Source organism: Haemorhous mexicanus, chromosome 2 (assembly GCF_027477595.1).
Source record: "Haemorhous mexicanus isolate bHaeMex1 chromosome 2, bHaeMex1.pri, whole genome shotgun sequence".
NCBI classification, from domain to species: Eukaryota; Metazoa; Chordata; class Aves; order Passeriformes; family Fringillidae; genus Haemorhous; species Haemorhous mexicanus.
The window spans coordinates 47,265,994-47,293,435 of NC_082342.1; the positions used below are offsets into that span (position 1 = coordinate 47,265,994).

Sequence of the window (27,442 nt, forward strand, 5' to 3'; positions counted from 1 at the left end):
ATATATTATATATAACTTGGCCTTACAAGCCAACACAAAAATACGTGCAAAACTTTGTCAGCATTATCAAGGGAGACAAGACCACATATAGTGTCAAAAGTGTCAGCACAGAAAGGCTACATCACCTCTTGGAGACACTCAAGAGCTGCGTTCATCCTCCTGCTATGTGACTAGATAAATGCTTGTTGTGTGACTGAAAAGCAGTTCATAGAATAATGAACATCTGGAGGTCACACAGACCAAGCTTCATCTCCTTGGGGACAGCAGTTTAGGATTCTTTTTCCTTTACCCAACTTCCCATGATGCAGTGAGTGTCTGTTGTTGGGATTTCTGCCGTGTCCCTCTGAGAAGTCTTCTCTCTCTAAGGCTGACCCAACCCTGCTCACTCAGCTTGTGCTCACACACCACGTGCCCCAGTGCCTTTATCACCTCGGTGGTCCATGTTGGCTGTCAGTGTATTTATTGTACAGGGGAGTCCAAAACTGAGCACAGGACTCCAGCTGCAGTCTCACAGCTGCCAAGCACACCTGCCTTGGCCTGCTGGCCACACTCCTGCTAGCACACCTCCTGCTTATCACTGCTCACATGATGGGACTCACTTAAGGGATGTGCTACAGATGTTTAAAACTACTTCAAACAAACATGCAAATAATCCTTTTTCCCTTACTCTCACAGCAAAACAAAATTAGTGCCATAACTGTCTGCAGTATAGATTTTCCTATTAGCAACTCAACACAGAAGCATTGTACTCAAAACTCAAGCATTAGTACTCATATAGACTCATTAAAATCCTATAAAACTTCTCACAGACAAGAAGATTCTCGCTGTTAAATCCTGTGAACTTAAACAATATTAATATAAAATCTTGCACTTAGAACCACACTTACAGACAAAATTTTTGCAAAACTGCAGTGCTAAAGGAGCTGATAATATCATAGGTTTATAAAATGCTTCTTTTCCTTATTATAGTTTCTTTGCAAGCCTCTCAGACGTGCTCCAACAGGTGATGTATGTTTTCCCTGTCAGCTCTCCTCCCTAACTAAATAATTTACTTTGTAATGTAATAAATGTTGGGTGTATGCTTCCCGGCATGGATGCTTGAATCTAACATTCCATCAGACAAGCTTTGATTATAGGGTTTTTAAAATTATGGATCTACAAGGCAGGCCTGGCACAATTCTGTCACGAAATCAGCACATTGGTGATCTTGAAGTAAATATAAAAAAATACAGTCTAAAGTATATATGAAACTGTATCTCCTTTATGTTCAACAGATCAGGATTTACTAGTTCTCATTTCAAGACAAAATTGAGATTGGGTATTTCCAAATGTGGGTGCTTATATATATTAGGACATACATACAGCATAAAAGCAGTGTTCACTATATGAAGGTTCACTGTTAAGGTTGAAGAAATCTGAAAATAAAGAATCTTAGGTAAAGACTGTGCCTTCCCAACATTTCTGGATGTTAAAGCCTTTTTGCAGATTCCTGTTTTTGAAAACACTGGCCCTGGGACTATATATTATTATATACCATGGGACTATATATTATTATATACCATATACTATTTCAAACAAACAAACCTGCCTCTGTCAGCACTGGTAAATCTCTGACAAAAACAGGACAGGTTTTACTCACTATTTAAAAACTGAAATTACTAGCAAAATTTAGTACTGTGGTATGGAAGCAGTTTTCCAAAACTACCACTAAGAGATTTTTACACCTCTGAACAGTTGCTGTACAAGACCTACCAGAGAATAATACAAAGATCAGTCTATGTATGCCACTTGAAAATTCTATTTAATGTATGTATTACACTTCACATGCAAAACCAGGCTTTACTCAATATTTAGCATTTCCTGTAACACACCAGGCTGATGGGTATCATCCTCTCACCAAACTCACATAGATCTGACATCTTTTCTGGCCTGGTGGGGCACTTGTTATGATTGTTCTTCATTACAATTTAAATTGCACATAGCACCAATGGAAAGAAGAGAGACTTTGCCTTACCTTCTTTTACCTTTGGAAGAGCTATAGCTATAAACTGAACCACATTCTCCTAAATTACTATGGACTTGTAGTAAAAGTTCCATCATCTCTCTATTTTTAATTACAGCAAGAAGATGAGTGCAGTCATATTTTTCAGGATATTTCTTGCCTGTGAGCTACAAAAACATCTCTAAGGCACTCTGTTGACAAACCAGTCTTTGCTTTGAAGTGACACTTGTTACAAAAGCAAGGACTTTTTATGGCAGAGAAGAATTAAGAACAGTTTCTTCTCCTTTTTATGAGGGAAGAAAGGAGGGATAAAATATTCACATTTATTTATATTCATAATTTAAATTTTATCTGATTCTTCTTTCAGTTTGAAAGACTTCTGTTTCAAGCTAGGCAAGTTTTCCTACATAGGTATTTCCAAAGAAAAAAGAAATATGCATCATGACTCCTCCTATTCTCTCCCATTTTAAAAAATACAAATGAATCACTTTTGGACTCTTGATTTGAAATATGTGGAACACTTTGTTGTTCAACCATCTTTTATGCTCACTTCCCTTTGCTGAGCATATCACCTCCATGAACACTGGTAAACATAAAAAGCACATGGCATAATGGGTAATTTCCCAAAATAAGATCATGTAATACAGTAAAAATGACTGTACACATAGAACAAAAGGAGAGCACACACTCAGTCTTGAGTGTCAGCTTCAGCAATGGAACCCTGTTCCTGAACTTCGATGTAGAAAACTTTATGTCAGATGAGTTGAACACATATTTATAGCCTGAAGTTCTAGGAGTGGATTTCATGCTAAATAAAAATACAACCACTATAAATATGAGTGCTAGAATCAGAACAAAGAGGATTATGGGTAGAGCAACATGATACAGGTTTCTTTCTTAACTGCCACATTGTAATAAATGACTGATGGACAGTTGCATCGACCTCTTTAGAAAGCCAAAGTTCTTTCCGCATTTAGCATACTGCCTTTCTTCCTGTTCTAATGCAGAAATTTGCAGTGCAGAACCAAGAATGAAGCCTGCATGATGTATAGAGCACTAAATTTTGTGCACCAAATCAATCAGACAAGTCCACTGTCTTGAAGACATCTCCATTCTTTTTAGTGTCGGGAGAATTTGGTATCCATGAAAGCGTTTATTTGACTGTGGTGAGTCAGGAGCTGCTCAGGCAGGCTGCATTAGCCAAGATGGAAACACAGAAATGGATGCTTGTGGAAACACAGAAATGGGTGCTTGTGGTCTTGGTATTGGTGTCTCCTTCCAGGACTAGTTATGCATTTTGAAGTAGACAAACTTGGGCAAAAATCAACGGAGGTATCTGGAGCTGCATCCAGGACTAGGATTCCTCTTCTTCTGCCCCATCCAAAGGCAGACTTTATCCCAAAGGTATGACCAGATCCTTCTGCCCTTGTGAATTTTGCATTGCTAGCTTCATGGCTGCACATGAACTTCAGCAGAAGACCTGAAAACCTCTTGTCCAGTCTGGAGCTAAGATACCCTCTGGACAAAATGGCTTTGAACTAAACCAAGGAGGACAACCAGCTTTTCAATTGCTTCCATGGACTCTAAGCCCTAGACTACTACAAAAGAATTAAATCTAGGTGGTCTAAAACTCTGCTAACAAATTTCAGATTTCACATAATCCAGAATACTGTGGATGGTATTGTTGAACTAAGACACCAGTGCTTCCCATGGCCTGAAATTCCCAAGTCCTTTTGTGGATCTGTGCCTACATTTACAGACACTCACTGGCACGGAACAGGTTTTCAGAGTGGTGACTTGGCACCCAAGGCACTGTGACTGTGACAGCTAGAGAGTCTGTTTTAAAGCCACATTTAATTCTGGTGATTCACAGCCATGATGCTTATAAACATATTTTTCTAATCTCTCCCCCTGCTATCCATTTTCCTCTTAAATTGATGAGTGTTATATCATGCTGTCTGTTACCTGTCATAAACCACAAAATAATCTGAAAGCATGACCAGATCTGATACCTATAATCTCAAATATTCATTTTCTTTGTCTAGTTCCAAAATTGTTTTGTATACAAGAAACAATCTAACACTGAAGTAAACTTTATGAAGAAATCATAACACTGTTTCAATGTATCACAAATGCTCCTTTAGAATAACTTGCAGTGACTCATGGCAAGATCTTTTGCAGTGACTAGTTCCTCACAAAACTTTGGTAAATAGGTCCCATCTAGAACACGAGCAGCTCTGTGCTCTGCTTCCTGATGCTGCAGTACATCAAACAAATCCCCCAGACACTCCCCACTGTGGGCCCAGTGTCTGTCTGGTGGTGGTCATGGAGCCAAAACTGTGAGAACCAACATTGTAGATCAGAATGAGCAGGAAAAAGGGTATGAAAATACAAGAAGAATACATAACTAAGAATGCCTGCTACTGCATAAGAGTCTTAGATTTCACAGCTTAATTCCTATTCCTGCATTTTAAGTGGGTAATTTTCTCCATCCAGTACAGTTATAGATCTTCCCTTAAAGGCTTTTTCCTGTGGCAAGTGCACACGGAGTCCCTGTCATCAGGCTGAGGTACAAGTTCCATTCCATCCCGTATTTCAGGTTTGCTGGCTTGGCGTTCGGCATATTTCTGAAATATGTAAACAACATTTAAGAATGCTATAAGCACCAACATATAATTCATGAAGCAGAATTTTCCTCCTCCCTTCCACTAGAAGCCTACCTTTATCCAGGCTCCTTATGTCATTGCTCACAACCTCTGCACCAGGTGTCTTTGTAACACAACTACTAATGGGCTACATTGCCTCTGAAAACCTCCTTTCATGTTCCTGCCTATTATTATGGTAATGTGAATATTGTCATCGTCTGTGCCTAGCCACTTTATGCAGGTAATGCATAAAAATGCCATTTTTGTACACTGAACAGTTCCATCTTTTGGGTTAACCTGTAGCTGGTGAAGCTGCCATTGAACTGCACAGCAGTACAGGAGAAAGATACTTTCAGAGAGGAGAAACTTTGTTTACTACAGATTTGCATTTTCTAAGGAAGAAATGACTACTGGGCCTGCTTCATCCCCTACACTCTACTAGTCACACTTCTGGAACTTCTTTTCCATATATTCATTGTTTTGTTGTAGAGTAGCTCATGCTGTAAGTGTGAGAAGTATGAAGGGGAAAAGGAAGAAAACTGGATATACAGATTATCTTCTACAGAGATCTACTGGAAACCAAATACCAAGTGACAATGAAAACAGGGCTGATGGGAATGGGAGCAAAAAAAATTTCCTGATTCTGTAAAATAACCATTATGTCAGGTAGCTTCTTTAATTAAGAAACAGGGTTTAGCAAAGCTCTTCACACTGATCTATGAATAATATGTCTGCTACTGATTCAAGTAAGGACTGAATATGAAATTTATAGCATCAGTAGTAGCTGGGGGGAGAGTAATAAAGTAATCTATTGTACTCACCTGGAGCACTTTATAATAGTAGCAGTAAAACCTGTGAGGCTGAAGTAATTCTCTTGCCATTAGTTGTCCTTGTTTAGCAATTTTTCTTGCTTCCTCATCATTTTCCTGGAAAATCCAGATGAAACAAAAGAATAACAGAGCAACTCAAAGCCTGACTAGCATTAGAAGTTTTATTAAACGGGCTATTCAAATCTGCAAAATTAACTGCAATTAGATTGCAAAGGCATTATTAAAATTGCAGATTTGTTTAAAAATACTGGATTGCTTTTATTATACTACTGCTACCTTAGGGCTATCAATAACAACTTTCATGACTAACTGTACAATTTTGAAAACTCAGTTGATTACTGCTCTACTATTTTGTCCAAGCAACAAGCCTCTTCAAAAGCAGTTCTGATATCTCCCAGACCTACTTAGTTTTACAGAGGACAAAATCACAGCTGTTGTCCTGTCCAATGCAATGGAACTCGTCTTCTTTTTAAAAATAACTGCATGAATTCATGTACTTATTCTCAAGCTTTTTAGGTCTCTGTTGCAAAGCTTTTAGTATTCTTCTGATTCCTTAGGTAGAACTACAGTACTCTCAGAAAAGAAACTCTTCCTGTGTTTTCTTAATCTTAACAGCACTTTGACTTAAAGCACAATTGGTGTTTTCAACCACAGAACTGTATCTGTTTGCTTACAGGATCCCAGCCTCTCTGGGATCTGACCTCTGAGCATGTTACAGAGAGCAGCAATTTTTTGTACATTCAAACAGAACATGCAGTAACTTCTGCTCTAGTCAGGGCCTATAAATGCTATAAAAAGCTATAGCATTAATTAAGTAGTATCTAGGAATCTGGTTGTTTCTTTGGCAATTACCTTAGTCAGTATGCTAAGGCTCTGACTCATGAACTCTTCTGCCCATACTTAAAATGAACACTTAAGTACTGCCCTAAATAGAGATAGTTATTTCAAATAAGGCCTTCCCATTTTATACTAACAACAAAATGTACTTCCTTTACGCCAGGATCTCAACAGAGTTCATGCAATATACATATGTGTGTAAATACAAAAGGAGAGACAATTAAGATAAATTGTTTATATGTTTGTTCATCACTTTGAACTTGAATCAATAATGGAACTTACCTTAGCCCATTTTATTTTCTCTAGCAAGTCCTCTAAGTTTCTCTTAACTGGAACATAATGTTTCCAAGGTTTTAATCCAATATAAAAGTGTTCATAGTACTGGGAATCTTGCTTCAATACCAGGCTGTCACCCAGCAAGAGGTATGGAAACCTGTAAGCTGCTACAGTGCCATCTACATTCACTTGGTATTTGTACTACAGTGTAAAGAGAGAGGAAAAAAAAGGGAAATGTTTTGTATCAGAATGGGAACAATGACTGTATAAATTATTATTTTAATAGGCAAGAAGTAATCATGCTTATTCATTTTCATCTTCAAACTCATTTCAGCGTTAAGCACGTGTAGTTTCATGGTCCTCTGGACAAAATAATGGAAAAAGGATTTGTTTTCAACACGAGGCTGACAGTCAAGAACCTTTGTGTCACATGAGCTGCCTGATGGGTGTCCTGTTGCAGTGTCCTGGCATAGAGCAAGGGCTACAGAAGGGAAGGAAATAAAACTAATCTATACTTCAATTCAAACAGAGTAAATAAATTCTGACTTAACAATATTATATAGAATAACCTGAAATGTATTATTATATAAAATAAGCTGAAACATTATACTAGAAATAACCATGAATGAACTGCTTTGGCAGATGTTCTTGGCTGTTACAGGATTTCTGAAATACTGAACTTCAGAACAGAATTTCAAATGCTATATATTATAATGGCTTTATACAGGATTCTGTCCCCTTTATTTTTTATATCTCTCTTGCAGTAGAATTTGTATGTTAAAGTACAACAAAAACACTTATCTATTTTTCTAATTTGTTACTATAAAGACTCTTTCAGACATCCACAGTGTACTTGAAATGGCTGTAAGTTGTGTCCATTGTTTTCATACTTACCCCAAATCAAAGAAACCCTGATGGTGAGAAATCCAATTTCTCAGTCTATTAAAACATAAAAATAAGCCAAGATGTCTGTCTAAAGGTCTTTCTTGGCTTTCTCTACAAGTGTGTCACACTAAGACATTGATTACAGGTGGTTTATCTACTATGCATGGACCTGTGCTGCTATAGCAGCATAATTGTTTTGTTTACTGAAAAGAATTAACAAAAGTAAGCTTTGTCTTTTCAGTTGGTAAGAACTTGACAGCAAAATTAATCTGAAACTATAATTTGATTACTACCTTAAAGAAGTCAAAGAAGCCCATTAGCTGAGCCTTCCCCAGCTCTTTTTCTTTTTCTCTGAAGAAGAAATATCCAGTTATTCCAGCATCTAGTAGTTCAGGATTTTCCTTGGATAACTTGACAAGATGGAGACGTTCTTCTCGGCTGTCTCGACCTCTGAATAAAGCCCTCTCAGTTTTGTTTTCCCAGAAGGGGCCTATGAGCAGTGAGTGATAAGGCAAAAGCAAACAGCAGTGAAAAGTTCAGGATCTGTTCAAGGCAAAAAAGGAACTTGGTCTGACAGTGGTATTACACTTGGAGACATGGCAGGACAGGCATGGTTTCCCATAACCACTTATTAATCACAGGGTTAAGCTCCCAATGCTGGTTTGAATTTTGGGATGAGAAACTCATACAAGGAAAACTGGAGAACTGCTTTTCCACTCAACAATTTTGTATTTCAATAACTTCAACTATCTGAAAGCTACCCAAGGGATTATAATAAAATATGTAAGGAAAATACTAATAATTAAAGCAATTCTCTATCCATAAAGCCTGCCACAATAACCTAATTTTTTTTTAGTAAAATCCACCTCTGTTACCCAGCAATTTAGTAGGTCCTTGAAGAACCATTTAATGAGGCCTTAAAAAAGAAAGTAAATGGCTATTTTGTGTCCTCTAAACACTGAGCAAGAGTCTGGAAGACTTAATCTCTGCTTACTGCATTAACTACGCCCTTCCTCACCTTTCTGTTGAAAATTTCCCTAAAGGACCTACTAAATGGAGTAGTCTCTTATGCCCTCCTAATTGGAAAGGCAGCTGTACTAAAACAGTAAACACACAATGCCTCTAACTGATCATTTAATCAAAATATTTAATTCAAAAACTAATAAAGAAAAGAGGAACTGAGAACTAATTAAATAAAAAGAAGTAACTTTCCACTCCAGTCTTACTCCTTAGGTATTGCTTATGCCATTTGTTTGATCCCTAAGTATTCTTTAATTTCCTGAGGGCCAGGAAGACACCTGTCAGTAAAGCTGACTCCTCTTTCAAAGCCAGAAAAGCAATTCAAGAGATCTCGCTCTGAGGTACTTTTTCATATGGACAATGTTTTCTAATTTGAAAGAGGCTGCAGCATAGTATCAGCTTACTTCTTTCAGGATTCAAACTAATTTTTTGTAAACAGAACACTGGGCCACAAGACAGTCAGAAAAAGGGTTAGTCTTTGATTAGAAGAAATATATTTGAGCCCTTGACTGAGGAAAAAGGCTTTTTAATTACGTTTAGTTTTCCTTTGCCAGGTCACAGTAGGCATCTTCAGGATACCTTTAATGTAAAATTCAAGTTTATTGCAAACTGGAATTCTTCAGTTTTGGTTCTAAATGATACACCTGCTTAGTGGCAGTGTTGAGAAGTGTTTGCAATCTGGAAAGACTAAGCTGCTTGTACTTAGAGATGTCCCAGGGCACTTGTAACTGAAAACTTCAACACATCTGAATGCAACCTGCTTCTTTGACAGAAATCACAAAATCTTTTTAAACCCCCAGTCTCTAATTCACCTGTATTTCCTTGAATGGAAAGGAGATCATTGGTGACTCCACGCAGGGTTTCCAGAGTTGAGTGGGTTACATCATACGTCGGCAGGACGATATCTCTGGAATCCACAGAGCCACACCAGGAGATGACAGGTATGGGCCCAGGTGTGTCATTAACCTTCCTATGCTCAACTGGCCAGTCTCCAACATTGAGATAAAACTCCACGTCAGGAAGACGAACCTAGATGTGTATCCAAGAAAGGATAATAACACACAGAAGCTGTCTGTCACCCTTACATCTATTCCTCAGTTCTCTCTTGTCACGCAGACTCAGTGCACCTACTGGATAGTTCATAGATTTAGCTGTGCTTAATGCATGAATTCCAAGCTTTTTCCCTGCAAGCAGGTTGGAAAGGAACACCCAGAGGCCACAAAACAGCTCCCAGTTGGGCCTTAGCCCTTGGAGCTTTCCAAGCATTTTTATTGCTGCCAGGAGCAGCCCCCACACATTACTCCCAGCACCCAGTGCTGTCTTGATGGAATGTCAAATCTTACTTCAGGAATTATGCGTGTGAAGATACAACAACAATTGCAGTAGTGCCATATTTAAATGTGTTTAGCCCGGACAAGAGATGACTAAGAGGGGATCTTGTCAATGCTTACATATATTTTAAGGGCAGCTGTCAACAGGATGGGGCCAGACTCTTCCCCAATGGTGCTCAGCAACAGGACAAGGGGAGACAAGCATATACTTAAACACAGAAAGTGCCATCTGAATATGAGGGAAAACTTCCTTATTGTGAGGAAGATGGGGCCATGGAACAGACTGCCCGGACAGGCTGTGGATATTCAAAACCCACCCTGGAGATGATCCAGTGCAACCAGATCTAGGTGAACCTGCTTCAGGAGGGGAGTTGGACTAGGTGCTCTCCAGAGGTCCCTTCCCACCCAACCACACTGTGGTTCTGTGATACTGCCTTAACAGTCTGACATGATCCAAACTGATACCTTCCTGGCCAGTGACAGGAACATTTCATCGGAGAACATCTTGAAGTCTGTGTACTTCCCTAGGGAGCGCCGGTAGATGTGATTATCCAGGATAGTGTAATGAACAATTGCACCTCTTGTTTGGCTGAACTTTGCTGGGATTTCCTTAAGCATTCGCTGCAGGTCAATGGTGGGAAATGAAATGAAGTCTTTTGTAATCTGAGGCTCTTGGGATGGACAGGACATCATGTCCTGCCAGACCTCAGGGTCTTCTACAGGACAGTCACAGTACTCATGATAAACTGGTTCTGTGGAAAACAAAGCACCCAGAGTCTGTATTCGTGATTCTACAGCACACATAATTTCTACATTACAGTGGCCTGGCATTTTTATACCATGCTTTCTACAGTTTTCCTAGGAAATCATCCTTCCTATAATTTCTGGAATTTTGCAGAGTAACTGAAAAAACAGCAACATTCTTCTCTTTTCAGAAATACAGGACTTTGTGTTATCAGGGTGAAATTATTTTGCTAAATGAGGGTCCATTTCTGTGAACCTGCCAAGCACACGGGGGATTCAGAACTGTTTGAGCTGCCCACAGCCCACACATTGCAGAATCCCTAATTCAGAACTTTGACACATTACACTAGAACAAAAAATACCCTTACCTTTCAAAATATAAGGTGATTGAGCCACATGCTGATCACCATAAAGTATCTCAATTTTTAAGCCTTTTGTGACACTTCCATACATCCGATACCGCATAAGGAATGTTCCATCATTTCTATCCAAAGGCCGAGGCGTGTAAATTCTGGTGACTTCTTTTGGAGAAAGTGCTTTAATTACCACTTTAAACTGTGTTCTTCCTGGCAAGAGGAAAATAAAACCAGACAAAATCACTTTAAGCTATTAGAATTACATCTAGTAAATAAAGGTAAGGGGCAAACTCCACTGAATTAAAACCACAGAATTTAATTTCTTTTTCACTACAATTTTTTAATTATACCAAGTTGGTAAAACTAGTTTCCAATGATGAAATATCATCCTACCAAATATACTTAGTCATTGCACACCTTTAAATGGAAAACCTGTAGCTGAAGATAAAAAGTTAAATATTTGATTATAAGACAGAAAGAAAGGCTAACAGTATTTTGAAGCTAAGATTAGGTTTTATTCTAAGTTTTCAAGTTAGTGCCCGGAGGAACAATAATTTCCTGTAGAGTAAGAAAGACAGGAAACCAAGTAACAGGAGAAAAGAATACTTGCCAGCTTGTGGAAAGGCAGTTGCAGCATGCAGGAGTCACATACAAATTGTTCAGCTTTGGGCTGCTGCTGACTGTCTTGCACATTTAAAGTCCCAGCTACTGAAAAGCAGTGATAAGAGAATGATAGTAGAGATGTTCCCTGGACATCTGTCTGACCTGCGCTTAAAGATCACTAGCATTTCATCATTAATGCACTAAGATATGGAATAATTTACGGACAATGAGTATGCATTAACATAAGTATGTTATAGTCTTTAGTTCTATCACAAGTGGTCATTGCCACCTTTATTAATAAAAAAAAAAGGAGGGGAATAAATTATTCATGAACTGTGACAGTCTAAGCATTTTGAATTATACAACTACAATGAATGCTACCACCAAGTAGTATACAGAAATGAATGAAACTGAAAAAATCCAGATAAAATCAAGATGTTACTAAAATCTAAGTATGTCCCAACAGCACTAAATGGTGGAGATGTCAAAGTTAACTCTATATTTTGCAGATTATATTCACAGAAAAATGCACTGATGTGGTAATTACCAGTCTTTTAATGATTAATAATGTCTTCCTTAGATCACTGGATCTTGAAATTGGGTTCAAATCAAATACTGTGCAAGATTATTCAGATTAAATGACTCTTCTGAAGGAATGAACATCTCTGCCTCTAAAGGTCACTGCAAGTCACAACCACCATTTTAAACTTGCTTCAAAGTAGCTGACTTCAACAAGTACCCTCTCCCTATGACTATCCCCTAGTATTATTTGGATGAAGAGGCACTCAAATCCAGAGTATGTCATGAGGTTCACAAACAAAACTCTTTCCTGTTGGTATCACATCTTTGTCTCCTTGTTCTCATTTTATTAAATAGCATTTTTACTGGGTATAGTGATTTCCTACTGAAGAAAAGTAAGTTTTCAGCTGTCATAAAAATGAGTGAATATTGTGAAATCAGAAGTCAAATAGTACTGAATTTTATACCCTTGTCCTCACCAACAAGTAACTAAGTGGGTCTTTTCCCCTGCTGGTTATGTACATCCTGCTCTAGACATGACGAGCCCTTGAGCTGCCCAAAGGATATGTTAGGTTTAGTTGGTGGCACTTTAGACCCAGGAATCATTTGATAAGGGAAGTGACTGATAACAAAGCTCTCTGGGAAAAAGCTAACTCCACTGAAAGTGAAGGGGAAGAAAAACGAGACTATCTCATGTAAGTACAAATAATTCATTGGAGGAAACAGACTTCTTGTTTATATTTCACAACATGGATTGTGTAATGAGGCCAAGACCTCTTCTGCATACTTAATCATAACAGCTTTTTGCTGATTTTTATTTTTTATTTGGAGGATGTTATCATGGTACTTTCACTCATGTTTTTTTGTTTCTCTCAATCCAAAGGAATTATAAAAGAAAAATGTGTCCTTGTTGAATCAGCACCACCCGTACTTCTCTGTTACCCTGAAAACATGTCTGGGACAGCATTTTAAGTACAAAATAACTTCCCAGTACTGAAGAGAGACTAAAATATAGACACAGTCAAAATAGGATATTTTAAGAAATGTAGATAATGACTCCTGCTTTACGCATTTTTTTCTTTGTTGCAGCTTGCAAAAGAGGTACACCATGCATGGAGGAACAAGCGACGAAATGGAGGGGAAGAAGGAAAAGGTAACAAGATACTGAATTCAGGCAAATTGCTAGAGAAGAACAAAAAAACCCCTAGTCATCTTATTTCTGACATGCATGCTGAAGAGAAATTAAAAGATCTGAAGATTTTTTTGATTCAACTGCTCTACCGGAATCGTTGCTGGTTACTTTCACAGATGGAAATCACAAAATTGACAGACTCACTACAGAGACACACAGATTATTAATCTATACTTTCAGAGAGCTGAATGCAAGAGCATATATCCAGTAACAAACAAATACAGGTCTTGTGTGTGACCATCACAAAAGCCCAGGGATCATGGTAACCAAAGACCCAAAGGGAGGTCCTGCAGTGCCCAGGTATGAAGGTGACCGAACTGAAATGTACATCTCTGTTTGGCAGCACTGGAACAAGAGCTGGAAGAAGCATGCCCTGCTCTTTGAAAGCATATGGTGAAACCTGCAGGAATATCTGGGAGGCCTTGAAAAATATTTATTAGCACAGTATAATCTGAACAACAGATAATCTGAACAGGTGATCAAAGATATCTAAGCAACAGTTAACAGCTGATTTTATCATGGTCAATAGTATATAAAGACATGGTTGGCAGTTGTTAAATCTAGGAAAAACCTAGCAGAAAAGAAGAATAAGGTCTATCCAAGAAGCCAAAGGAAAACGTCTATGCAATTTACACTAAATAAAGTTCTGTATTTTCAGCAGGGATTTTCTTAATCTTTGAAATAATTTTTCTAGGGAAAGAATGAATTCTGCATCATTCAACATCCTGCTACAAAGGCAGGTCAAACAGTTACAGCCTCCAGGTTGAAATTCCAGTGTAATGTGCAATGGTCCATATCAATTCTGGTGAACAGACTAGATATTCAGAAAACAATTCTGGATTTAAAATCTACTTATTATGCAAGCTTTCGAATAGATCCCAGTAAGTCCTGATCCACTTGACCGAAATTCTAATGTACACAAAAAACAATTTAATAGATTTGGACACATTTCACAAACGTGATGCCTTAACTGTAGCTCTGCTGCTCTGATCACAGTGTTCCTGTTTTGCAATGGAGGTGATAATGTAAATTTTTTACGATCTCAACAGGTATATTTTGAGATGTTTTTAGTTTATGTTCGAGAGCGGTGCCTGAATGAATATTGTTAATTGTAATTCTTAATGACATTTTACAGATTTGAACATTTTAAATCATTATAGAACAGAAGTTTATAGCCAGGGTCTCTACTACTTCAAACAGTGCTCATGCACTGGAATATGATCAACTCTACCACTAATGTTTTTAAGGATCCTTGGCACCTAAATAATTCCTAAACAATTCTTGGCGTGGGACAGCAGTTAGCACAGGCTGACTGTGAGCAGCAGCTCTTCCCTGCTGGCTGCACTCATGCTCTGTCTTTGACTGGAGGCCACAGCAGGTCATGGGATGAATGGAGATCATTCCATGCCAGATGGCATTGGGACTTGGAAACTTTCCTGGGACACTGAATTTATTAACATAAATACAAACACACATGAACATACTGCCATCAAAACTAGGTTCTCAGTACCCATGTCCTCCCAGTTTATCTTGGAGGACTTACACCAGCATGAGAATCCAACTGAACTTCACACCTTTTCACCTTTAGCAACCTGTTATTTGAAGCCAGGGCTCTCCTGTGCAGCTGCTATCAGCCCCCACCCCACTGGCAGTGAGCATAGTCACATTCTGGACTGCAATTACAAAACTGTGCTGATATCCAGCACCAAGCTGCAACAGCAGATGGAGAAAGCCCAGACCTGAAATATCTGAAGGATCCATGCTCCTGTCAGACTGAAGACATACCCTGTATAATATATGGCTACTCTTCAATTCCGCAAGCAGCAGCCTTCTAACTAACAAGATGTGAAGTGGCCGCGCTTACTTGGTAGCTGCCCTCTCAGTACCATCTCTGTGAACAGTAAATAATACACAGCAAATTAAGTAGCTTCTACCCTATGTAAATTAGCAACACAGGATTTCCTCAAGGGCTATCTCAGGGTTATCTTCATTACGGAATCTGTGACACCAAAGTAATTTTCATTCCAAATTTAAACTATTAATAGAGTGTGTGGAGCTAACTTGCAGCAGCAAAAAGCTCACTGGCATCATACCACTGGCCTGCAAGAACGAACCGAATTCCCACCCTCAGGAGAAATGTCGTGGGATGGTTTGTGCTTGTGCTGAGTAAACAAAAATGAAAATTACTCCTTAACGGAGCAGCAGTAGGATAACACAGCCCAGAGGGCTCTGCTGACTGAGACACAATTTTTAAGCAACTGGTGTGTGTGCGGCATTAAAAATAATTACGTTACCACTTCCCAGCTGCGCACTGGGATTTTACGTCCACTAGCTCCAGGAACACTGGTTCTTTTTGAGCTTACGGTTCTTTGCTGTAAGTTCCAACCTGTTTAGAGCGGACTACTGGAGAGAGCAGAGGGGGCACTGGGCAGCACCAGAAGAAAGGAGGCTCTGACCACGCACTTCTCTTGCCATCCTGCGTGTCCCGGGCGCTGCGGGACCGGGCGCGGGGGGCACCCGGGAGCAGCGATGGCACAGCCACCGCACGGAACAGGGAAAGGAAGGAAAGAAGGAGGCAAGGAGGAAGGGAAGAAGGGAAGGGCTGAGCGCCTCCAGCCAGGTTTTGCGGCAAAACCGCGGCCCGGGCTAGGGTCTCCATTCCTGTCCCTGCCCGCCCCGGAGCACACGAACGGTACCTGGCGGGGAGCGGGAGAAGTTGCGTCCGGCCGCGCTGACCGCCTGGATGTAGAAGTACCGCACGGGCACGGTGAGCCCCGCTTCCAGCCCGGGGCCCCACGCCAGGCTCCGCTGGGCGCTGACGGGGTCCGCCGGCTCTGCCGACTCTGCCGGCCGCAGCAGCGGCCCCGCGGCGCCCAGCAGCAGCAGCAGCAGCACCGGCAGCAGCCCGCGGCCCCCCATCGCCCCGTCGGCCCCCATCGCGCCCGCTCGTAGGGGTCCGGGGCCTCCTCGGGCCCTGCGCGGCCCCCGCCCGCTCCCCGCCCCGCGGGGCGGCCCGACGGCGCCGGGGCCGGGCAGAGCCGGAGGGAGGCGAGCAGAGGGCCGGGCTTTCCCCGGGCGGCTGAATCCGTCGCCGCCTTTCCTAGTTCTCCTCCTCCGGGCTGTCCCGCCATGTCCCCAGGGAGGTTGGGGAGGTGAGAGCCCAGCCCAGCCCATGTGTGCCGAACCGCGCCGGCGGCGGGAGCGTGCCCTGCCCGCGGGGCTCCTGCACGGGAGCGGGTTCGGAGCCGCGGGAAATGCAGCACTGTGAGAGTGCTGGGAGAGCGGGGAGCGGGCTCGGAGCCGCGGGAAATGCAGCACTGTGAGAGTGCTGGGAGAGCGGGGAGCGGGCTCGGAGCCGCTGGTCTGCAGCTGCTGTCCCGAGGGGTTTTTCTTCCCTGACTGTGGGCGCTTTGCGGGACGCGCTGAGGAGCAGGTGATCGGGGGGGGGGGGGGGGGTGTGTAGGCCCCCCTCAAAGAACACGTTACCTGTGGGATTGCTGTAAAAAAAAAAAGCCCCAAAACCTGACATAATTTAAAATTTCTCGCTGTTTTTTAATATTTCCCATAGCAATTGCATTTACAGCGAAGGACAGAGCAGGGACCCTGTCACTGGGCTCAGCTCCCGGTCCCAGAGAGGAGGCTCAGACACGCAACCATGCCCAGGTGCTCCTGAGGTCTGTGTGTGAGATGCTGCTGGTGGCCCTGATCAGTGCTGTGATGCTCAGTGAGGGGGGAAAAGGGATCACAGTATTATCCTATAGAAAATGTAACAACAAAATAATTTCATGGATTTAAAATGTTGGGTTACAAGTAAAGAGGGCGAAACTCCCATGATTTGTCTCCTAAGATTGTTTTATCGTTTTTACTGTTTGCTGCTACTAGGAAGTATTTCAAGGTATGAGTAGATGGGAGGGCTTACAAGGCTGTAGGAGAATTAAATCAAGCTTCTGGGCAAGCCTGGATTTTCACATGCAAAGCAATGAGAGCACAAATGAATTCTGCCTGGTTTTGAATAACGTGAACTTCAAGTCTCTGTGTGTACAGCCCATGAAAAACAGGTTCCTTGAAGGGGGAATTATCAAGTCTGGTTTCCTCCTTGCTTTTGTCTTTAGTCTCTTCAATTCTTTCACCCCAGATAGCCACAGATCTCCACTGACATACCGTGTCTGATACTCCCAACAGGTGAGAGAAAACTTGTGTAGTGTTGCAGGGTGCAGAGCAGGGCTGAGGTCAGCCGGGGACATCAATCTGCAGATCAGGATCAGTCCCTGTGAGGGGAATTGGGGATAGCTGCCTGTCCTGGGGTTGTCAGCCTGCAGATAGGGCCACACTCAGCAGGGAGGGCAGAGGAGAGCTGGAGACCAATGACCTATGCCATCAGTGGGGCAGGGACTGATGGCCCCAGACCTGAAATGGTGTCCATGGGCAGGGGGAGCATGGGGAGCCCTGAGGAGATGGGGGGATCAGGGCCTGATGGTGCTCTTGGGCCACTGTCCCTGGGAAGGAGCCACCCCTGTTCTGGTATGGGCTGGGACCAGCTGTTGGGAGCAGCTCTGAGGGAATGGCCCTGGGGATTCTGGTGGGCATGGAGGGACATGGGCCATCAATGGCACTAACAGTGGCCAACGGCAGCCTGGGCTGAAGGAACATGGGCAGAGCCAGAGGTTGAGGGGAGTGATTATCCACCTCCACTCAGTACTCATTAGACCACATCTAGATCCTGCATCCAGCCTTGGGCTCCCCAGTACAAGACATCAATAAACTGGATCAAATCCAGGGGAAGCCACTGACATGGCAGAGCTGGAGCACCGGCCCTGTGAGGAGAAACTGGGGCAGCTGGACTTGTTAAGCCTGTTAAGAGATACCTTCGATGAGGGAGTGGACCTCACAGAAGCCCCCAGGAAGATCATGATATGGTGCAGGGCAGAAGGATGAAAGACAACTGGCATGAGCTGAAATAAGTGATGGTCACACTGTAACATCTCCATGTTATAGGCTGAGGCACAGGTTGCCCAGAGAGACTGTCCAGTTTCCATCTTCAGAGATTTTCAAGCCTCAAATGGATGAAGCCTTAAAAAGCCAGCCCTGACCTCGAAGCCAGTCTGCTGTGAGCAGGAGGCTGGACCGTAGACCTTCTGAGGTCACACCCACCCTGACATATCCTTTGATGAAACAATGACGTTTCTGTCCCTTCTTTCAAATGTCATCAAGATGATAGAATGCTCAAAGATCATCTAGGTACATGCACGACCTAGTGGGTAGACAGAGGTCTAGACAGAAAAACCACCTTAGTTCATAAACTGTTTCCTTCTGAAGCCAGGCTGAAGGACTACTCAGGTACCACAAGTACTGGCTGTAGTAATTAAGACTGAAAGACTGTGATTAGTCTCACTCATTTACACGGCACGTGGCAGCCAGGTTTCACTCAGGCCTAATTGCAGCTGAAGGGATCTTCATGTGGAGCTCATCACCTGTTAAAACTACTCATCAAACGCTACCCTTGGCCCCTACGTGGAGTATTGGCACCTTAAGGCAAGTTGCAGGCATATGGCTCTCTAAGGGTTTGATATATCTATTGTAAAGATTCTACCACGGATGGAAAACTATTTTGTGTGCTGGAGACTTGTCAGCTGGCAGGATGAGAGAAGGCAGCACATCCTGCCTGAGCCCAGCAGCTGATGTGACTGCTGGTTACAGCTGTGAGATGGACCAAGGCTGCCTGCCCTGCTCAATCCATGGCTTTGTTGGCCATCAGCACCCTGATGATGTTGGCAACCATATTAAGATGCTGGATTTTTTTTTAATAGTCTACTGCATTCACAGCATGTGAAAAACAAATACAGTATCAATACGTTTTTTCATGTAAATGCAGAATTTATATCAAACAAATAGTTTTAAATGTGAAAATCCTGTAAATTCTCAATATTTATAGAATATATTTTGCCAAAGAAAATCTTGGAAGAGTGGAAGTGTCAAAATTTGGCTCTGCTAAACTGAATGGAGCTGATTGCTATTCAAAAGGTATTTCTCCCTATGTTTTCATGCAGTTGACTGTTAAAATACTGTTGTTATTCAGTGTAAATTTGAGTTTACAGATCCTCAACAGGCTGCAGTCTTCCACAACTAATTTACAATCAAAAGCAGTTTTTACTTGCTTACATTAAACCAAGCCACCTGATTTCCTGTCATACACAGCATAGCAAATGAAAAAAAAATTATATCTGCAAGGTGAGCACTTAATCCAACTACTGTGGAATGGTTAGAAAATATTTACAAATAAAAATGTTCTAAACCATCCACATCTAGTCAAGAAAAACTGTATGACAATTTACTTCCTTTGTAGACATTTCTTTTATTATTCTTTACCTTATGTAGACTGGTATCCCAAATTTTTGGATTAATTTATTTTGCAGAAATGTACAACAGCAGAAATTCCGCACAGATACTCAGCTGGTTTATTGTTTTACTCTACAGAATCCTGTACACACAGAGAATAAAGACATTTACAGAAAAACATAATCTCTCCTTAGAATACCACTTTTTACAAGACTGCAATTATACAGTAGTCATCTCCTTCCAGCATTGCCTATGTTAGCATATTCTTTTATCCTTGTGAAACAGGCATGTGGTAGAGATCAGTTCTGTCTATAAATATACAGTTTATGTTAGTCCTTCTATGTACAACAAAAGAAAAATTACCCCAGCAAAAAGTAATGATATATATCAGTACAGATTTGAACTACAGACCCACTTCTTTAACGAAGCTTACAGTATGAAAAAATAAGGATACATCTTGCCTACTGTAATATTTTCATCTTTTAGTTTCTTGTGGAGTAGTCAGTGATACAAGCATTGCTTGTTTTGTGTAAAATATATTATTTTAAAATACCAATATACTGTCCTTCAAGTTAGAAAAATATAATTATGTCCTACAGAAATTTTATTGGATTAAAAAGCATATAAAAATATGGACCATCATTTCAGACCATATATGAAACTAGAAATAAAGTAGAACAAAATGTATAATTATTTTAAAATATATCTTCTGGCTCAATGAGCCACTTCTGATTTTTCATGAAAAGAGAACAAAGCTTAGTTAGAAATTTAATGGCCAGGGACAAGTTTTGGCTACTGAGTTAAAACACTACATTATTGTTGTGGCTGAAGAAGAGCCAATGGAACATGTTTACACCCATTCAGTTTAGAGGATAAAGAGTACTGTGGTCACAGCAGGAACAGTTGAAAAATACCAAAAGGGGATGGTAGTTTAACAAAGGGCAAAGAACCTTTCTTACTGGTTTTATTTACTCTGCATGTAAGAAGCCACCAGTCTGTACAGTGCAGTGGTGCTCCAGCCAAGTGCCCTCTCAGCCTGCCCCAGGTGCTGCTGCCCTGAAGGAGCCCAGTGGCTGCACGTACCTCATCCTGAGACCAGCCAAGCAGAGGCAGCTACAGAACTCTAAGACCTCACAAACTGCTTTGGTCATTTTCTCACTGCTAGAACAACTAAAGATTCAACCTGTGCGGTTAATACAGGAAACCAACAAGCTAAATCTTTTTATATTTTGAATTGTTAAAAGTGTATGTCTTTTGATCCAAATTAACCTGTTTCTAAGAAATCTGGCCAGCCATGTCAACTGTAACCAAAGCTGTGCTGGTTATGAATCGTCCATGTCTGGAAAGCAGATTTTCACGCTCAGCTTTCTTTCTTTTGATCAGTTTCTCAGTGCTGTGCCCTGTGTTGAGCTTTTACTCCTACACTAGAAATACTTCTGCAACTCACATTGCTCACTGCTCTTGCAATGCTGAAAAGTCCTGGTGTGGAATCTGCCTCAACAGCACAGCAGAACAAATGCCACCAGGGACATTGTTGCTATGCTTCCCAGGAATGCAGAAAAAGAACATTCATGCAGAATGCGCTGTAAAGATTTAAGAGGTTTCATTTTGTGAGGATATTTGTTCAGTGGGAAGGATTAGCATTATCATTCTTGATAATGAGGAACATCAGAGAAACAACAAATTATCAGCAAAATAACTTCTTGGTTTTCTGTTAAGTTCTGTAAGAAAAAGCAGCTCATGCTAGAATTTATCCATTCCAGCACTGTGTAGCTGGCAGGAACCTAACTACTGCTTGCTGACTCAGAGGAAAGCCATCCCTGGACTTACACTGCCCAAAGCTCCACAGCTGTTTACCTTCTATTATTTGGGGGAGGGATTTTTTAACATTGATTTTCCCTGCTAAGAGAAACAGGAAAGGTGAAGCCACACATTTAATACAAAAGTCAAATGCTCAGCTAGTATACCTTACTAACTCCCTTGAAACTAAGGAAGCTGTACCAATTTATAGCAGCACAAGAACGGGCTCAGCGTATTTGACATGTTTTTGCCAGCCCAGAAACTACCACGCCATTGTGCCCTCTTAGTACCACAGTCCCTTCAAAGCTCTGATTCTTTATCTATCTCATCTAGGTAATATTCATCATCAGTGGTGGTATCACTGTCTGAGTCCGAGTAAGCAGCTGGGTCTTCCCCGTAGGTATCAGTCAGCTCTCGGGGGGATGAGGCAGTTGATGACATTTTGCTCCCAGCAGAACTTGAGCTCAGAAGCTCAGCCCTGTTTATAGAAGAGCTCTCAGTATCTCTGAAAGCACCAGGGTTATTCAGAAGACATGGTCTCCATAATCGCCCTTCTGTAAGTGACCTCTTGATATTTTCCAGGAAAGCCAGTTGTTGCTCTTTGCCAAATATACCAAATTCCACAGACGGATACATTAAATTTCTAGTGCTGTAACATTTCTCATCGTCCGATGCCCAGTTTTCATTCTCATCACACGACAACAGCTCTGAGTAAGATTTAAATCTCTTCCCATGTATGCCATCTTTGGGTAGAATATTGCTTCCCGAGGCAGAGGTCTCAAGGGAATCTCGAGCACAAATGCCCTCGGAGAGGTGACGCTCACGATGACTTTTCGCATGGCTCTTGCACAACTGATAGCTATTGAGGTTAGCGTTTTCTAAGCCGGCAGGCTGAGAGGTATTTTGACGCTGACCAAGCACTGTCTGAGAAGTCAGGTTTTGCCCTGGACATGTGTCTGCCTGCAAGCAGCTATTTACATAGGTGTTGGAGTTTTTGTCAGTTAAAAGTGGCGAGGGAGGAGCACAGGTATGACTACTAGCTCTTGCTTTCTCTTCATCCCGTGGGTATGAGGTAGTAGCACTGGCAGCGATGGGCTGGCTTTTGCTTTCTAACCTGAGATCAAGTGTTTGGGAATTCTTATTTCTTGCGGTTACCGATTTATCTGGAAACAGGGTTGCGAGTCTTGGCCTATTTTCAACTTTCACTGCAGTTTTTTGAGGACTGATGGCTTCCTTTTGGGTATATGAACTTGTTAACGGTTTCTTTTTGCTGTTAACAAGAAAAGAAGGATCATTCTGATTTTCAATCTTCTTATTATCAGCTGTTCTTGGTCTTGGAGTATTCTTGTCAGAGTTCAGACTGTGATTCTGATTTTCATTGTCCAACTCCAGGAATGGCTGGTGGGAATCCATTGAAATCAACGAGTCGAGGGACATGTTGACCTCTAAAGAAGTAGCACTTCCATCATTCTGTGAAAAAATGTTACTTATGTGTGGTTTGGGGGGTAGATTTTTACTTGAAAATTTACGACTTGTTTTGTAAACAGCTGCCAATTTATTTTTAATTGAAGGTCTGTTTTTTCTTTTCTCTATATCTTTGACTTTGTCCTTTGTGCAGTCAGAGAGAAGCTTGTTCTCCTCTTCTGCACTCTGTGTTATGTTCTGATCTTGTGTAACCCTGGGGACTTTAATGTTCAGGTTGCCCTCATTATGCCTCTCTGATTCCTGAAAACCACTGTAAACTTTACCCATATGAGAACTCTGTGAGTTTTGCTCTCTTTTAATTTTTGAATTCTTTACTTCATCTGTGCTAGCCACTTTGTCTAGCTGAAGAAATGGATCAGCACTGGAAGCTGTTCTTACCTCAGATGCTTTGCTTGGAGACTCTGGAAGCACTTTGCTACAAAAGTTTGAACCATTCTCTTTTTTTCTTGAACTGTCAGGCCTTAATTGCAGTCCACTAAATTTATTATTACACAGAGGGGTGGTTCGGTGTAGGACATCTACTCTCTGTTTTACTTGGGCACTATCCCTGTACATATCTTCCACATCAGCATGCTCTGTGTTACCACTCCTTCCAAGGGAACTCTTCTCCCTGGAGCGGATGAATAAACTGTTCAGATTTTTCTTGTTCACTTTTGGGGGCTGAGAGCAAGTTTCAGAGCTTCCCTTCTGTACAATATTTTTATTTGTTGAATTAGAATATAAAGGCTTCTCTAAATGTCTGGCTGGCTTGGGAGGGGTTGATAAAGTGGACATTAATGGTGTGGCTCTTTGTAAAATTTCCTTCTTTTCTTTTACATGTATTTCTGCCTTTTGGCTGCTTGAAGCATCAGAAATGGCCTTACCTGACTTAGCCACTATTGCAGGGGATTGTGGGCCACCAAAAGAAATTTCTTTTGTCACCACATCAGAAAGTACATTTTCTGCTAATGGAAGACATGCTGAATTATCTTTCTTGTTAGGTACCATACTCACTGACTTCTCAGAGCTAGGGGATAAATGAGAATTCTCTTCTTCACTATCAACAGCAGTTCTTAAATTCTGAGGTGTGACCAGAACTGAAGATACTTGGTCAGAAGAATATGAAGGCACTTCTTTTTCTGAAGTAGTGGGGAAAAAAACATTTGCTAAACTCACATGACCTTCATTTTTCTTGTTTTGTATTCTTGGTGACTGAGCAGTTTCTTTGGGACAAGGTAAATCTGCATCCTCTGAATTATCTCTAAAGAGGCTACAAAATGTTTTTGAATGCCTCCGTGGTAGTGTGTAATAAATTGAAACTAGTTCATGATATTTGACATGATCTTCATCAACACAAACTGTAAATGTGCTTGTGGTTTTATATTTCTGCAAAAAATTCCCCCCTTCCTTATAATCTGGAAACACAGAGGATTCTCTTCTACTTAGATGTTTACATCTGTCTGTCAGACCAACTGAAGTACTACTACTTACTGAATCATTACTATTTTTGGTTAAAGGACTGTGGTAATCTTTGTTACTTGAGGCAGCATTTAATGATGCTGATGTTAAAAAGGAACATTTTGGGTCTAAACAAGACACATCTCTTTGATTAGAATAAGAGGTGTCAGCTCTATGCAGAGTTTCAGACCTTAAACAATCGTATGTTCCTCTGCTTTCTCTAGGTAAAGAGATGGGTGTCTCTGACAAAATACTACCAGCAATGCTAGCTGATTTTCTAGGCAAAGTGTAATAAATAACAAGGGGGTCAGAAGATTTGGAGCTGTTTCTGCCAGGGGAGCCAGTAATGCTACAGCTACTGCTATGTCTTGGCGAGCTGTCTTGCTTGTGAAACCTTCTGACACAAGGTGAAGTACTCCTCATTTTTTCAGTTCCTTTTTCAAGGCAAAAATAACTTAAACTATTTTCAGAGGTATTGGGTTCTCCATCAAAGCCATGCATATAAATATTTCCAGCATTTCCATTTCGTGGAGAACTAGTAGTGAATTGTCCATTACAGTCCTTAGTAACTAAAGTGCTTGCATTTTGCAATGTTTTCTGTGAAATCTCTTTACTAACACTTGTCCTGCTCACTTCAGCTGTTTTCCCCCCTTCTGCTTGAGATTCAGTAACAGTGCTATTTACTGAAGAGCTAGTTAGTGTTCCTAAGCATTTAGAATTGTCTTTATGAGAAAGTGCTTGTGGAGAGTTTTGTGAGAAACTAGATGAGAGCTCAGGAGAACAGGACAACATGCCTTGACAGTTTGCTAATTTTTCAGTGGATAGAGCAGAAGTAACATTCAGTAATGAGGAGTGTCTCTTTGGAGTAGCTTTGTTAAGGGCTTCTGCACTCCAACTATCCTGTTTGATGCTCTCTCTTTGTGCTGCATAATGCAGATTATGTTCCCATTCTTTCTGACTTGGAAGAAAAGGTTCCTTCCTGCTCCCATCAGTTGGCAAAATACAGGGCGGCTGACTGAACGCACTACTGGGTGGGAAATCATTTTCCTTCATTTCTACATTTCTTTTATCACCATTTGATGTATAAATTTTTGCAGTATCTCCTCTGGCAGTGGCTTGGACTTGTCCCTTTGATGTCATTGTGTTAAAGGGAGATACATCTCTTTGCCACATGGCAGAAACAGGGCTGTTAGGGGAAAAACTCCGTGTGTTGATGTAGCTTGTATCTGCTTGTTGAGGAACTAATGGTAACAGCGTGTCTTCATCTGGCTGTTTCACACCTTCAGCCTTTTCCAGGTGTGTAAAGTCTGCCTTTGTACTCCTTTGGGTAACGACAACTGAATTCCTGTTCAGTCTTGTAGGTTCTGGTTGGTTCTTTGAATTGGGAAAGACTGACTCATCAGTTCTGATACCAGATGAAGAAACGGAGGAGGTACAACTTAGCCAAGGCTGACAGCCCTCAGTGAATTCTGAAAAGTTTCTGTTTGCACTTCTTGTCATCCTTTTGATACTTGTATTTTCTGGAGAGTACATGTGAAAATCATTCTGCAGGCGCTGTGAACCAAATTTGGCATTCTTTGCATGTGCCCATTGCTGGTCATTTAAATTAGCCATAAATGCTTCAAAGCTGGTATCAGGGGAAATAAACACATCATCACTGTAACACTGAGGAATATCAGCCCAAGAAGGATAGCTGTCTTTTCTTCCATAAGAATTTTTTTGGTTTGCATACAGCTTCCCATGAGAAGCGGTGTCTCTATAGTAGGATCTAGAGAGATTATTTTCTGATTTGTATACAGGATAGTTTTCCCAGTTATCAAAGGGCAATGGAGAAGTAGCTTTGTCAGGGCAACTAACTCTGCTAAAGCAATTACTGCTTGAAATAGATCTTCTATAGTGGTGTTTCGAGTGGTAACTTGGGTATTTCTTAGTTTCTAAAGAGCTGGGATATCTACCATGGTCTGTAGCATGAAACTCCATCAGTGATTGAGTTCTAAACATTGTTTCTGGAGCTTGTTCTGAAGAGTCTGGCGTGTTGTTCCATACAATGGAAGACAGAGGAATTCTCTTTGGGTTCTGTCGACCAAACCTTGGTACAAAACCATTCTTGCTCTCCCTTGCCAATGGATGCTGTAAACTAGATGCTGAGAGCTGATCAGAAGATACTGATGATGGACATCTCCGAAGGGAACACACAGAGTAACTTCTGCCAGCTGTATCCCTGTTGATACAAGCCTTGTGCCTAAATCCGCTGTTGTGTGTTACAGAAGGGGGATATAAGCTCCCCTCCGAAGACCGCCCGAAAGACACCGCAGACAGCCTCCTGCGGTGCAGACGGGGATTCCCATCCACTGCATCACCATAACTGCAATCCTCTTGAAAGGCTGTTTGGTGCCAGTTTATATATGCACTCTGCAACTTCCTTGGTCTGATGAAAATCTTGTGTTCATCTTTGGCCCTTAGTGTTCTCATTCCATCTGGGAAAAATGTGCTAGGCATGTCACTCCAGTCATTTCTCTGTTGCCCCCTGCTAACAGTCTGCCTCTTTGAAGTAGGGAATGCACAACTACTTTGGACATTTGATGCACTGCTTATAGAAACGATCCTGTCCAAAGGGTCTTGGGTTTGTTCCTGGGCCAGCTGGTCATCCAGATCACTTAGAACTGCACAGGGGAAAAAAAAAAAGATACTTAGCTTTGTTTTCTTTAATAATCTTCTGACTGCTTAAGTGAAAAAGTTTCATGTACTACATTAATAATCAGAACTGGCTTTGAAAGGAGTCAGCTTCTCAGCATTCAAAACCCTTCCCAAACCACACATTCTTCCTCCACTGGACTTTTCAGCAGTCACCCATTATGACTACAAGAAAAAAAATGCTCTCCTCCATGACTGCTCTTTATGTAAATGTTAGTCTTTATGCTATTTAAAAGAAGAACAAAACAATTTGAAGTCTGAGTTCTCACTCACTGTGTGTGTGTGCGTGTGTGTTTGTGTGTAAACCTTCCAAATATAGTCTGTAAGCAAAAAAAATCCCTGAAAAGAATTCACTAGGCAAACATGGACCTTTCTGTGTGTTCACAAGCACAGTTATGACATAACTATAAGAAAACAGAATCCTGCAAACCATCAAACCATCAAAAAAGC

The 27,442-nt window shown here is 41.2% G+C and overlaps 3 protein-coding genes and 1 long non-coding RNA gene across 8 annotated transcripts in view; 2 read left to right on the plus strand and 2 right to left on the minus strand.

The window, feature by feature from the left end:
- The window catches only part of ATM (ATM serine/threonine kinase), an 81,772-nt gene extending 69,685 nt beyond the window's left edge, over window positions 1-12,087 (plus strand). Inside the window, exon 51 of the mRNA XM_059838664.1 lies at window positions 12,052-12,087. Coding sequence (XP_059694647.1) covers window positions 12,052-12,072 — 21 coding nt within the window. The 3' untranslated portion in view covers window positions 12,073-12,087. The remainder of the gene's footprint in view (window positions 1-12,051) is intronic.
- Window positions 1,783-16,192, minus strand: POGLUT3 (protein O-glucosyltransferase 3). Of its 2 annotated transcripts, none has more exons than XM_059838670.1 (8): window positions 15,937-16,192; window positions 10,939-11,136; window positions 10,292-10,578; window positions 9,308-9,524; window positions 7,769-7,965; window positions 6,597-6,791; window positions 5,469-5,573; window positions 1,783-4,629 (listed from the first exon to the last, which is right to left on the minus strand). In XM_059838670.1, the coding sequence occupies exons 1-8, from the start codon at window positions 16,175-16,177 to the stop codon at window positions 4,504-4,506; spliced, it is 1,566 nt and encodes a 521-aa protein (XP_059694653.1). In that variant the 5' UTR covers window positions 16,178-16,192; the 3' UTR covers window positions 1,783-4,503. The 2 variants fall into 2 exon arrangements, with proteins under 2 accessions (XP_059694653.1, XP_059694654.1); XM_059838671.1 differs by lacking the exon at window positions 15,937-16,192 and adding an exon at window positions 11,537-11,634.
- Window positions 15,868-21,595, plus strand: LOC132323451 (uncharacterized). Its single transcript, XR_009485340.1, has 2 exons — window positions 15,868-16,007; window positions 16,809-21,595. It is a non-coding gene; the product is annotated as an uncharacterized LOC132323451 (long non-coding RNA).
- The window catches only part of EXPH5 (exophilin 5), a 36,975-nt gene continuing 29,205 nt past the window's right edge, over window positions 19,673-27,442 (minus strand). For all 4 annotated transcript variants that reach the window (XM_059838665.1, XM_059838666.1, XM_059838667.1 and 1 more), the window contains one exon: window positions 19,673-26,961. In XM_059838665.1, the coding sequence (XP_059694648.1) occupies window positions 21,677-26,961 (5,285 nt within the window). In that variant the 3' untranslated portion in view covers window positions 19,673-21,676. The remainder of the gene's footprint in view (window positions 26,962-27,442) is intronic.